The sequence below is a fragment of the Chlamydotis macqueenii genome, chromosome 5 (assembly GCF_036417535.1).
Source record: "Chlamydotis macqueenii isolate bChlMac1 chromosome 5, bChlMac1.mat, whole genome shotgun sequence".
NCBI classification, from domain to species: domain Eukaryota; kingdom Metazoa; phylum Chordata; class Aves; order Otidiformes; family Otididae; genus Chlamydotis; species Chlamydotis macqueenii.
In genome coordinates this window covers 53,464,336-53,475,878 of record NC_141560.1, presented here as the reverse complement: position 1 = coordinate 53,475,878, position 11,543 = coordinate 53,464,336, and the positions used below count along the sequence as shown (strand labels likewise).

The following is an 11,543-nucleotide window of genomic DNA, read 5'->3' as shown; positions in this document are numbered from 1 at the left end:
CTTTCAGGATCCTTTTTACATCTTATTCACTTCTCATCTCCTCTCCACTTCTTGCAGCCAGGCCGGACTGAGTCGGGCCCAGTCGGCTGCCCGGCGGGAGGCCAGAGGGTGAGGCCTGCAAGGCCCACAAGGCTCGCAACTCCCCCTCTCTGCCCCCCGCTCAGCTGCTTCACATCTTCTCTTCTCTCTTTTTTTTTGTTTTCCCCTTCTTAAATACATTATCGCAGAGGCGTTATCACGGGACATTCTGCTACCAATTAGCTCGGCCTTGGCCAGCAGCGGGTCCGCCCTAGGCCCGGCCGAGTCCACTGAACAAAGGGGAGCGACTTCCAGCAGTTTCCTACAGAAGCTACCATCTTAGGCCCCCCTTCACTAACAAAACCACAAAAGGGGAGTAAGCGCTAACCACTGCCTGCCTCTCTGAAGCACCTGCTCAGTTAGAAAACCGGGAACTGGGTTGTTCCCTGGTAGCACCCGAGTTACCAGAGAAGCGGGGAGCGCTCTGACCCGCACGGGGGGTTTCTGGGGAGCCTCTGGGGCAGCAAGGCAGGGATGGCCAAAGCCTCCCACAGCGCTCCTGCCGCAGCGGTCCCGGTTTATTTGGGTCCAGGAGATTTTGGCACAATGTTAACTTTTCACATTTATTCATTTCCTTAATCCAGGAGGAAATCAAGCAAACCAAGCGCGGGCGGTAACTCCTGTAGCCCACGGCCAGACCGTGCCGCGGGGTTTCTGACTCCCGGCCTCCCCGCAGCAGGACGGGCCGCTCCCTCCCTCCCGTGAGAGCTTGTCCTCAGTGGAGGGGCCTGCGCGTCCCGCCAGGGCACACCGACCCCAGTTTGGGGAAAAAAAAAAACCCTGAAGCCAGAAAATCAGCTGCCGCGGCCTTGTGCTGAGGCGTCACCGGCCGACATCCCCGCCCCGACGCGGCTGACAGCCCCGCTCTGCGCATGCGCCACCGTCTGGGCGGCGGCCGTCCGTGCGGCAGCGGCAAAGTCCGCAGCTCCCCATTGGCCTGCCCGCTCCCCGTCAGCCTGGCCCAATGGCAGCGCGCGTTGTTGAGGGGTAACGGGAAGAAGGCGTTGCCGAAGCACCGCCCCTTCCCTTTCGCCGCTGGGCCGCCGTCGGGAGCGCACGTCCCAGGCCTGTCTCCGGTGCCGCCGCCTCCGCCCAAGTAAGCGCGCGGCGGTCCTTTCCCCCCTCCCCCGCGGGAATGGTCGCTCCCGGCGCGCTCTCTCCTGCCCGCGGCCGCCAGCAGGGCTTGGGCGAGACCACGTCGGGCGGGGGGGTGAAATGGCGGCCATGTGCTCGCCCGGCCTAGGCCTGGGCCAGGGCCAGGGCCTGCGGAGGGACGGGACAGGCTTAGGCGAGCGCCACGGGGAGCTGGGGCGTGGATGTCGTCCAGAGGACGAAGAGGTGTTGGGGAGTCTGCTGTGCGGCCTTTCTTCGGGAGAGGTGTGCGGTTCCAGCAGAGTTAGGCCGGGGCAGCTGCGCGGGCCTTCGGATAGCAGGGCCCGGAGCCTGGGGCAGGGTGGGAGCCGCGGCGGCTTTGCAGTGTTTCACAGACAGCTTTGTGCGGGGTCCCGTGCTAACAGGAGACCGGTACACCGTCGTGGTTTTTCTGTTAGAAGCAGAGCAAAACAGTTGTAGCCGGGAGAGTGAATTTTGCTTCCCCCAGTGAAGATATAAACTTTTTCTGAACGCATAGCTTTGTCACTAGCACTGAACAGCCAATTCTCTTCTTTTCCAGAATGCGTTACATTGCAGCTTATCTTCTAGCAGTCCTCGGTGGCAATGAGTCTCCCACATCAAAGGACTTGAAAAAGATCCTCGACAGCGTCGGCATTGAGACAGATGATGAACGCATGAATAAGGTGGCATTGCCTCTTAATTGCAGATGGTCATGTCCCAGTCAGCATCAGACGTTGGAGTTGTTTCCTTGGCTTCAGTGTTTCTTTAGTTGCCATGCTGTCGATCTAGTCTTGTTTTCTTCAGACGTTCCCTGATCATTACATGTGTGATTTCTAAAATACTGCTTAACCAATCAAAACAATTTCTACAACGTTTTTGTAGAAATCTGCCTTTCTTAACACCTGTCCTCCACAAAGAGCTTGGTCAGTTGTTGATAATTTATGACGTTCGATCTAATAACTTCCAAGGGGATGGTGGCTACAGATCAAGTATGTATTGAAAACAAGTTCTGTTCTGACATAGTGTATAATTTGCACTTAATGTTTAATTTTGTCTTTTGGTCAATCCTGAGCCAAAGCTAACACTTTTTAAGGCCTGATATTCACTAATAAATTCTTACTTAGTGTAGTACAAAGAAGCATTTGTTCTTTGACTAAGAAACAAAGGCAAATTATAACACAGACATTAAAGGTATTAAATAATAATATGTAGGAAGATTTTTGAAATTAGTGATGCAATGGTTGTGTTGAAGAACAGACTTTTTAAGAGAGTATCTTAATTAGAATGTTTCTTGTGATATAATAGACTTTCAGTCTTGTGGGCTTAAAAATAAATGGCCACGGGAAAAAAAAAAACCACAAAAAATGGTCTTATTGCCTGTCCCATACTTGCATGCACAGTGTTTCCAGAGAGGTGGAGGAAAAACAAGTCACTTCCTCACTTGGAAACAGTAGAGACTAGGCCCAATCAAACAATAGGTGCACTGAGCCAACCATCCTTGTCATGGTTTGGGATGTTGGTTTGAACTCGCAGTGCTCCTGTTTAAATGCCAGGTCTTTCGGCTTTCGCTTCTTTACATTTCATAGAATCATAGAATGGTTTGGGTTGGAAGGGACCTTTAAAGGTTGCCTAGTCCAACCCCCCTGCAAGGAGCAGGGACATCTCCAACCAGATCAGGTTGCTCAGAGCCCCGTCCAACCTGGTCTTGAATGTTTCCAGGGATGGGGCATCCACCACCTCTCTGGGCAACCTGTTCCAGTGCTTCACCAACCTCATTGTGAAAAATTTCAGTGAGGGTTTATTTGCATATACTTTCATAAATTGATTTCTCTGATCCTCCAGTATCCAGAAAGCTTCTCTGGAATTTGTTTTGGTCATGACTAATTAATTTTTTTCTATTTACACTGGCTGTATCTTACACCAGTGTAAATCTAGTGAAGTCAAACACCTTCCTCCCAGATGAAGCAAGCATGCAGGCATGGCATTTCACAGATTGCAGGAGGTGCAGTCTGTATAAGCAGGAGATGCCTGTTGAAAAGCTCTTGGTTTAAAGTCTTTTGGCTTTGTCTGCTCTGCAGTGTTCAGCACTAGCAGGGCCTTGCCAGAGAGAGGTCTGTGACATTCTCTCTCTCTCTCTCTCTCTCTTTTTTTTCTTTTTTAAGCACTTGCTTGCTTTAGCAATTTTTTGCTTTATGTTTTGCTTTCCTCATTGTTGGTTATACAACAATGGTAGTAGAATTGAAATTGGGACACTCTGTTCTAGTGCAAGGATACAATGGCCAGCTTGGCTGTAACATTTGGTAGCGCTAGGAACAGGACCCTGTGTTTTTTGGTCTAGGGCCCAGTTCTTCAGAACCTCCCAGTGGGTATTAAGCAAGATGTGTTAACAGTCCCTCAGTGAGTAACAGACCGTTTGTGGGGTTTTCTAATTGGCTCCACAACATCTGTGTATCCTTCTTTTGCAAGGTCCTTGGATTCATTATGAATTTATTCCAACAGATTTCATGCAGAAGCTTTCACAGAAAAGTATGAAAGACTTAACTGAAGTTTTCATTTCAATGTCCTACTCCTTCCACTGAGAAATAAGGAATATTTGGGCTGTGTGAGCAGCAGGATGGAGGCATTGCACGTGATGATTAATCAGCACTTCTTTAAATGTAGCTTATGCTCATGCTGTTTTGAAACTATTAACACTCTAAACTTAATTTACACAGGTTATTAGTGAGCTGAATGGAAAAAACATCGAGGATGTAATTGCTCAGGGTAAGTGCAGTCTCTGAGTGTCAGAGATAATTGCCTCTACTATTTTGGTAACGTAGACTTGAGAGTGTAAAACTGCTGACAACTCCCTGTATTATTCATCAGTTTAGCATTGCAGTTGAGGAGCTCCGCGCTGAAATTACTGAAATCCAGGTCCATTCTAATTCCCTGCGGGCTGGTGGCTGTACCTGCTGGGTTTCGCTTGTGGACCACATTAAACTGGAAAACTTAAGCATGCGTGAGCTTCCTGGTGGTCTGCTCATGACGTAGTTTTCTGGACATGTTGATCATAGGAGGAATTAGCTGTTGTTCAAGTTCTCTGAGAGATTTTTTTTCTTTGCGTTTATGCACTTGTACGCATCAATTATGTAAACCAGGAAGAACAGACCGTTAAATGTAAGTGAGTGTCAATTCACATTAAGGGTACAGTTACACGCTCTGTGATTATTACACGCCTTTTCAGTACACATCTCTTCTAGAGCTCCCGAAGTCTGGCATTTCATTTTCTCTAAGATAGGACTCTTGAGTGCTGACTTCTGTAGAAGTTTCTGCTCTTACCTGCTGGCTTTTACCAAAACAGTAACTTTTAACATTAACTGACTGGGTCATAGGGCTGAAATAATGCAGAACTGAAGTAGTGCAAAGATTTCTGATTAATTTCTGGGTTTTTGCAAGTACTTAGGCACAGGGGAACTCTTAGGCATATATCTGTTTAAAGGTTGCCAGGACTTTGCCTGGCCTTGCTGTTACGAGCAGTAACTGGACATTTCTGTCTGTGCTGAAGACCTAAGAGAGCCATTATGCATGAGCTTAGAACACACGCTATCTTTTTCTGTAATACTTCTTCTTTAAATAGTTTCCTAGAACATATTGACATGAATATGAAACATGTTTGTTTACTTGGCTAGTTTATTGGAGCTTGAACTAACAATTATTTGGAAACTGATTCCCAGAATTTGGAATACAGGCAAACATACTGTGTACGCGCCCTCTGAATGTCAAGGGAGCCTTGGTATGTGAAAGGCAGATGCCAGAGAACTAGCTAACTTTCCAAAGACGAGCATAAATCAGAAGTCAGTTTGCTGATCTCTAAGGACATGCAGTAGGGTTCATAAGGTGCTGGAGAATTTGTTTAAAATGCCGTACTCTTTGCCGTAAATACATCTCTTCTCCCACCTCCTCCACTCCTGTGATCCAGTCATGCCCTCGCAGTTCTGTATACCCTTCAAAAACGGGTGGGGGGGGAAGCCAGTGCTGCTCATACGTTATTTTTGAGGTATATTGAAATCAACAAACAATTTCTGGGCTATGATGCTGTATTCAGAAAACACACAGTTTTTCTGTATGTGTAAAATTGGGTGTGTTTGCCATTATTGTTGTATGACAGTTGTAGAATAAAAAAAAATAGGGGACTTTGTGTACAGAAGAAAACTTACTAATAATGTGCTGTCAGTGTTCTCAGGATAAGCCTTTGTGAATCTTAAACTCTTGAGGTTTTTTTTCACATAATAGTTTAAACTTTCCTATCATGGGTGCAGCCTGTTATTCCTTTCAGCTAATAGTGACAGTTTCAGTCCATGAGACACAGTATCTGTTTCTTCTGCACTCTCATTTCTCTTCCTTTTCACCCTACCTCTGTGCTTGGAGATAAGAATTTAAATACTTTCTCTTCCGTCCCACTCAGGTAACGGAAAACTTGCCAGCATGCCAGCCGGAGGAGCAGTGGCAGTCTCTGCTGGAGGGGGCTCTGCGGCTCCTGCTGCAGCTGCTGCGCCTGCTGCTGGTGAGTATGGGTGGAGAGGCATTGTTACAGGGCAGCTCCTTAAAAATGGACTCGAAATGTCAAGGCTTTTCCACTTTGGCACTTCACTGTGTGATTGAAGTGCAAACTGAACAGTTACTTTTCTCTTGGGCAATCAGAAGTGTTTGCTATTTATCCACCTTAAAACTGGTCTGGCTTAGAACCGAGAATCAAACAGACCTCGCTGTGCAAAGCACATCCCTTCAGTAGTGGTGTCTTTGTCCCCCCTCGGTGTTTGTATTTGGCTATTGAAAGAGAATGAGATGAACCATCGAGGGTGAAATACCAATAATATGGAAGCTGAGAACACCAAAATGTGTATCTTTCAAACCTGTGGTGCAAAAAATGTAAATATTGACCATGGGCTTCGTCTTTTTTTTTTTTTTTCCCTTCAGCTGAGGAGAAGAAAGAAGAGAAGAAGGAGGAATCTGAAGAATCTGATGATGACATGGGATTCGGCCTATTTGATTAATTATTTGTTATAGAGAAATTATTAAAATTCTTTGTTTTAAATGTGGGGTTTTTTTAGTATGTTATTATAACCATACAAGTGCTATTGGGTTCAGACAGCTGTTCTTCAAAGAGCTGTGACAAAGTTTTGATTTTTGTCTCTGTCTGAAACATGTATATCAATTTTATGACAAGCCATGAGACTCAGCTCTCTTAAAGTACTTAAGAAATGGCTAAGCTTGTGTAAACCTGGACGCTTGTTTTGAGACTCCTTTTTCTTAAAAAGTGTGTGGAAGCTGAATCTGCCTGATGTTAACTTAAGCTCACCTTCTCCGTACTACTTTGCCATTGCAGTCACTCAAGAAAGAGTCCTATTCAGCAATAAAAGGACTTAATTTTTCAGGATCTGTTTAATCAATTCCAAAATATATGAAACTGAATGGATTGCAGGTCTGACAGCAAAATTTTGCTTTTATAAAGTGTGTTTTAGGAGACAGTTCTGGCAGGCAATGTCCACTGACTTCTACAGCGGTCTTTGGCTGTCACCGTAAGTAAGTGTGTACAAGTAGCACATGTGATGATCTTCCCATGCCAAGTCTCAACAGGTAGTGTCAAAAAGAGGTGTCCTGGACCAGTCTGTACTGTGAAGCTTTTTTAACAGTTGTTTTGGGGAAAAAAAAAAGCACTAGTTGATACTGCTATGTTGGTTATGAGTCATTGGACAAAGCATGGCAAGTACCTCTGAGAGGAGAGATGGGTGAAATCCAAGTAGGAAAAACTTTTTATCTCCCTGTGGTGTACTGAGAGAAAACGCCCATTACTTCATAGCAGCCAAGGAAAACAGCAGTTGAAAGTCAGATTCTCAGACCTCAAAATGGTTGTGATTTCAGCAACTAACCCTTGCTACTTTTTTGTGCCTGCCACAAGAGTGAGTTATGGAGGTAACGATGCCAATACCTTTCATCTACTTTGTTTCTTAAGTCCTAGTGTGATGATCTTTGTGGCAGTAACAAAAACTGCTCGTGCTTGCTCTCATTCTCTTTCAGACTTGTAATGGCTCTGGTTTGGCACTGGAAGGGGTGCAGGTGTATGTCTTGCTTCTTTCCTTGCTGATTTGTCTGTCTCAGATCACTGAAAAAGGGTGGTTATTGGATGTGGTTTTTCTGAGAGGTAACCTGCCGCCTCCACCCTGAAATATTGCTTGGCCGCTATAAGAGTAAAGCCAGTGTTTTCACAGGAGGGAACTGCCCTGTCACACCACTCAGCAGGGTTTTTTCCACGCACAAAGGAATTTGTATTAGTGGCGCTGAGCTATTCCATGAGTTTGGCTGTGCCCATGCCTGTGTGATGAGACAAACCTGTGGTGCCAGCTGCCTGGCTACTGTGATGAAGGGAAGAACACACCCAAGAGGACTACAGCTACATCTAGATTAACTTCTTTTCCCTATGACCTGTTAAACCTTGAGTTATGGACCTGATCTTGTGCTAGGTGTCTGCTTATCTCCTTTAAATTGCTTCCTGAAAGTGCATCTTTTTGATGAAAACTACTGTCACTTAATCTGCTTTGAGGAAGAGAAGGAGAGCCCATTTGGTAAACTGTTTAGAGAATAAACTTTTGGGGGCAGCTCTTGGAGAAAGCACTGTTACACTGCCACAGAGAGGCAGTGTATTTTAATTAGCAACCTTGTAGGTATTGTGAAGTCCAGGGTACAAGTCTAATCCAAGATTTCACACACATTTTGCAGAATTTGCTAAAGCCTCTGGACAGTTAACATTTCTTCTGAATGCAAAATCAAAGCATTTTAAGCTTTTTTCCCCCCATACCTATTTACAAGGCCGTAGCCACCTGATGGCTTTGTACCTGAGCAGTGGTGTGCCTGGAAGTCTGTTGCAGATTTGTTTGGTGCTCTGGATGTAGTTCATCACTCTGTTCTGCTGGTCTTGGTGAGCTTCAACTATGAAGGAGTTGAGATTCCTGCTCTACGGACACTGTTCTGAATTGTCAAATGTCACTGATGCCTTTTCAGACTTGGCAATAATTTCCAAAGGCAAGGGTAGCACTGGGGTGGATGCATCATATTCCGTGATGCTCTCAGAGAAAACTAGTGCCTGCAAACACTTGGAGTGGTGGCCCAGTCTGTACCGTTGCAGAATGAATTTTAGCTATAAAAGATTTTTCCTGATTACTTCATTTAAAAGGCTCAAAGGCACTAAAAGGAAGGGAAAGGATAGCCTTTTGCCTGGAGGTTACACTGGGAACCGATCGTTCCTAAATTTATGGTAGAGGGAGAGTGATTTAGTCATAGGCTTGGTGTTGAAACGTGAGCTTTCCTCACTGGGATACAAATGCTGCGCCATCTCAAACCAGCTCTGACTGAAAATAATTCTGTACAAACACCATGGGGCAGAGAGAGTGACGTGACATCTTCGCTACTTGGAAAGCAGGGAGAATGTCCTGGACGCCACTGGAAAGTAATAAGCAATGTCTCCCTGGGGCCACTGTCAAATTAAGTGGTTTCACTCTTGCTACTAAGGCCCAGTTTTGCAAGCTGCTACGTGCAGGTAGCCCTGCTGAACTCCGTGGGTTTGACTTACGTGGGGCAGAGATAGGTATCTGCAGTAGCTTTCCTAGAAGGATAATTCAGTCCCAAGAGAGAAGGATAAGGGGACTGCTCCGTTGGCTCAGGAGATGCACCTCTGAAGCAAGTCCAAGGGCTTCCCATGGAATTGTCTGATATATCAAAGTCAGGCTTTCCAACAATGCTAACAGAACTCAGGCTGCGCTCCATGACCAGTGGCCCAATCTTGCTGAGTACAGGCGACTATGAAAGTAACACGCCGAAGACAACAGTGTAACAGACCGCCTCTCAGCCTCCCTTTAAAATTAATTCATGTTGGCTGCCAACAACCAAGGTCTTACCTGAAAAAACAATGGATTGTTGGCTTGTACGTTACTATCTCATATGTACTAACTGCTCACCATTCATCAGACTGGAAAACAAATGCAACAAAAAGGGATTTCAGGAGCAGCTTTCTCGGTGGCGTCATAACGTGTGAGGGCACAAGTGAACCTGCAGTATTCTGATAGGAGTTTAATTCACATGAAAAGCTGCCATGTAAATCTTGCTTGCCCAGGTTATTGCAGGATTATGAGCAATTGCAGGATTACGGCAGTACTTTCTTAGTGAGGAGAAAAAGATTAGTTCAGAGGGATTATTTGTGTTGGAGAAAAACACAGTTGTTTGGCAGACTGCTAGTGCCAGTACCCAGGCAGCAGTCCGTAAGAGATTACTGTTCCCATGGTTTATTTCCTTACCTTGTTTCAACAGCGCAGCATTAACCTCCGCAGATAGGTAACCTGGAGGGCCAAGGCAGAGCGATGTAAACAACTCAGGATGAGACTGCAGTGGGGAAATCAATTGAAACTAACCCCAGCTTTGTCACAGCATTGTTATTTCTGTTTTCCAATCATAGAAGGAATGTTAAGGTCTGTGAAACACTGAGAAAAAAGAGGAAGCGGCGCTGGCTCAAGAACAAAGCTGTTCTTGTAGTTACAAGTCTTAGGGAGGTATGTGCTAACAAGGTTCGGCACTCTGCTTTGACAGACTTCTGCTAAACTCACAGCCCATTGACTAGTCCTTCTGTAGCACAGTCCTTGCTCTGGAAAATGCAAGACAATGTTTTCTTTGGGTTTGGCTACATGGAAATACCTTTCCTTGTCACCAGAAGCACTGGGTGAAAGCACTATGATTGTTTTGGCGTTAAGGGCCAAGGGTGTTAAGGTTGTTTGGTCTTAAAGAGGGTTAAGGCTCAGGTGTGCCAATGCTCACCTCTCCAGATGGAGAAGAGGGCTGGCAATGGTTGTGCAACCACGCCAGACACAAGGGAGCAAGGAAATGACAAAAGCAAGTAGAGGTACGAGAGGAAGAAAAAGAAGGGTGGGTATAGGGCATAAACAGGGGACTTGAGATTAGTGGGGTTAATTCTTCAGGTGCTCCAGGATGGAGCTAATATGTATCAAGGGTACTTCGTGGCAGCTAGGGGAGGTGGTGGGCTGCAGGGTAAGACCTGGAAGAAAGGTAAGGCTGGACTCCTGCCTGCCTGACGGAAGGAAAGCACAAATGTTTAATGAAAAAGCACTCTGTCTGTAGAAGCTGGAGTATGGGGCCTAACTTCAGCTCAGGTTCTGGATTTCTACATGGGTGACCTGCTGAGTTTGGTTGCTTCAGTCAGCTGACTGTGAGGCAGTAGGCAGCTGTTCTTACAGCCCGGATGGTCCTGCTAAGGGGAGGGGTACAAGCCTCCCTTGTAGCCTTTGAAAGGACATTTGGAGGAGAAGGAACAGGAGAGGGGCTACTTGGATGAGCTCCTCTAACATAATTGGTGCAATTCCTGAGGGGGGGAGGTCTAGCTTTGCTTCGTCTGACCACTGTGAAGGACAGGAGTAAGTGTCTCAAATGAGAAACTTCTGACCAGTTATAAGAAAACTAAGGCAAATAGATTTATGCCAATATTAGTTAAGTCTTTTTTTTAAATTACTTTTTAAACTTAAGTAGAAAGTGCTTTTGTACCATGTTGACTATTAAAAAATTAGTAATGCTTTTTGTTTTGTACCCCCAACCTCCCTCCTGCTGATTCTGCTTCTTTGCTTTGAGTTGAGCAGCTGTTTCTCTTGTGCTGATCTTTTTGATGTCCCTGTAAACTTTTACACATATCTAATTGTCTGAATGACTACAGTCTGTGGGGATCTTTCCAGCTTCTGAAATCTCTTTTGATCTCCTAATGACGCTGGCCTCCCATCTTGTGCTGCTTTGTGGGAAGCTGATAACACCGTGGGCTTGCTCGTGCAGAAGTGCTGCTGAAAATCGCAGTTGCCCTGACCAAAGGTAAAGTGTTTCGGTGAGCTTAGAGGCATGTAGAGAAAACTGCTAAAAGAAGGTTAGCAAAGGTAAGCAACTGTGTGTGTTTTGCTGAGTTTAGAGCCAGAGAAAGCTGTAAAAGAGAGAGAGGGGTTGCTTTTCTCTGGTGTAGCTGTGCTGAGCTTTACCTCCCTCTGGCTCCTTAGCTTTTTTTTTTGTGTTTCTTGTTGGTGTCCGGTAAAACAAACGACTGTATTTGCAGGAAATTCCCAAGAACTTGGAGCAGAGGCCTCTAAGAACCGGCACATTTTGTAGGGGGAAGGCAGGTTGTTGCCTGGGGTACACAACAAGGTTTGGGGTGCTGCGAGAAGCCGAAATCCTCTCCTTTCTCCCCTAAAAAGCAACGGGCTTGTCCTCTGACATTTCAGGCCGGCGCTGGTACGGCTGCCACGGCTCAGTCGCTGGTGAATAACCCCAATACC

The 11,543-nt window shown here is 45.8% G+C and overlaps 1 protein-coding gene and 1 non-coding gene across 2 annotated transcripts; both read left to right on the top strand.

Moving 5' to 3' along the window:
- The first annotated feature begins 1,044 nt into the window (after window positions 1-1,044).
- RPLP2 (ribosomal protein lateral stalk subunit P2) lies at window positions 1,045-6,604 on the top strand. The gene is made up of 5 exons (XM_086749175.1): window positions 1,045-1,174; window positions 1,751-1,874; window positions 3,906-3,954; window positions 5,636-5,734; window positions 6,148-6,604. Exons 2-5 carry the CDS (start codon window positions 1,752-1,754, stop codon window positions 6,222-6,224), a joined length of 348 nt encoding a protein of 115 aa, XP_086605301.1. The 5' UTR covers window positions 1,045-1,174; window position 1,751; the 3' UTR covers window positions 6,225-6,604.
- Window positions 4,103-4,235, top strand: LOC147600584 (small nucleolar RNA SNORA52). Its single transcript, XR_015258850.1, has one exon. It is a non-coding gene; the product is annotated as a small nucleolar RNA SNORA52 (small nucleolar RNA).
- Window positions 6,605-11,543: the final 4,939 nt, after the last annotated feature.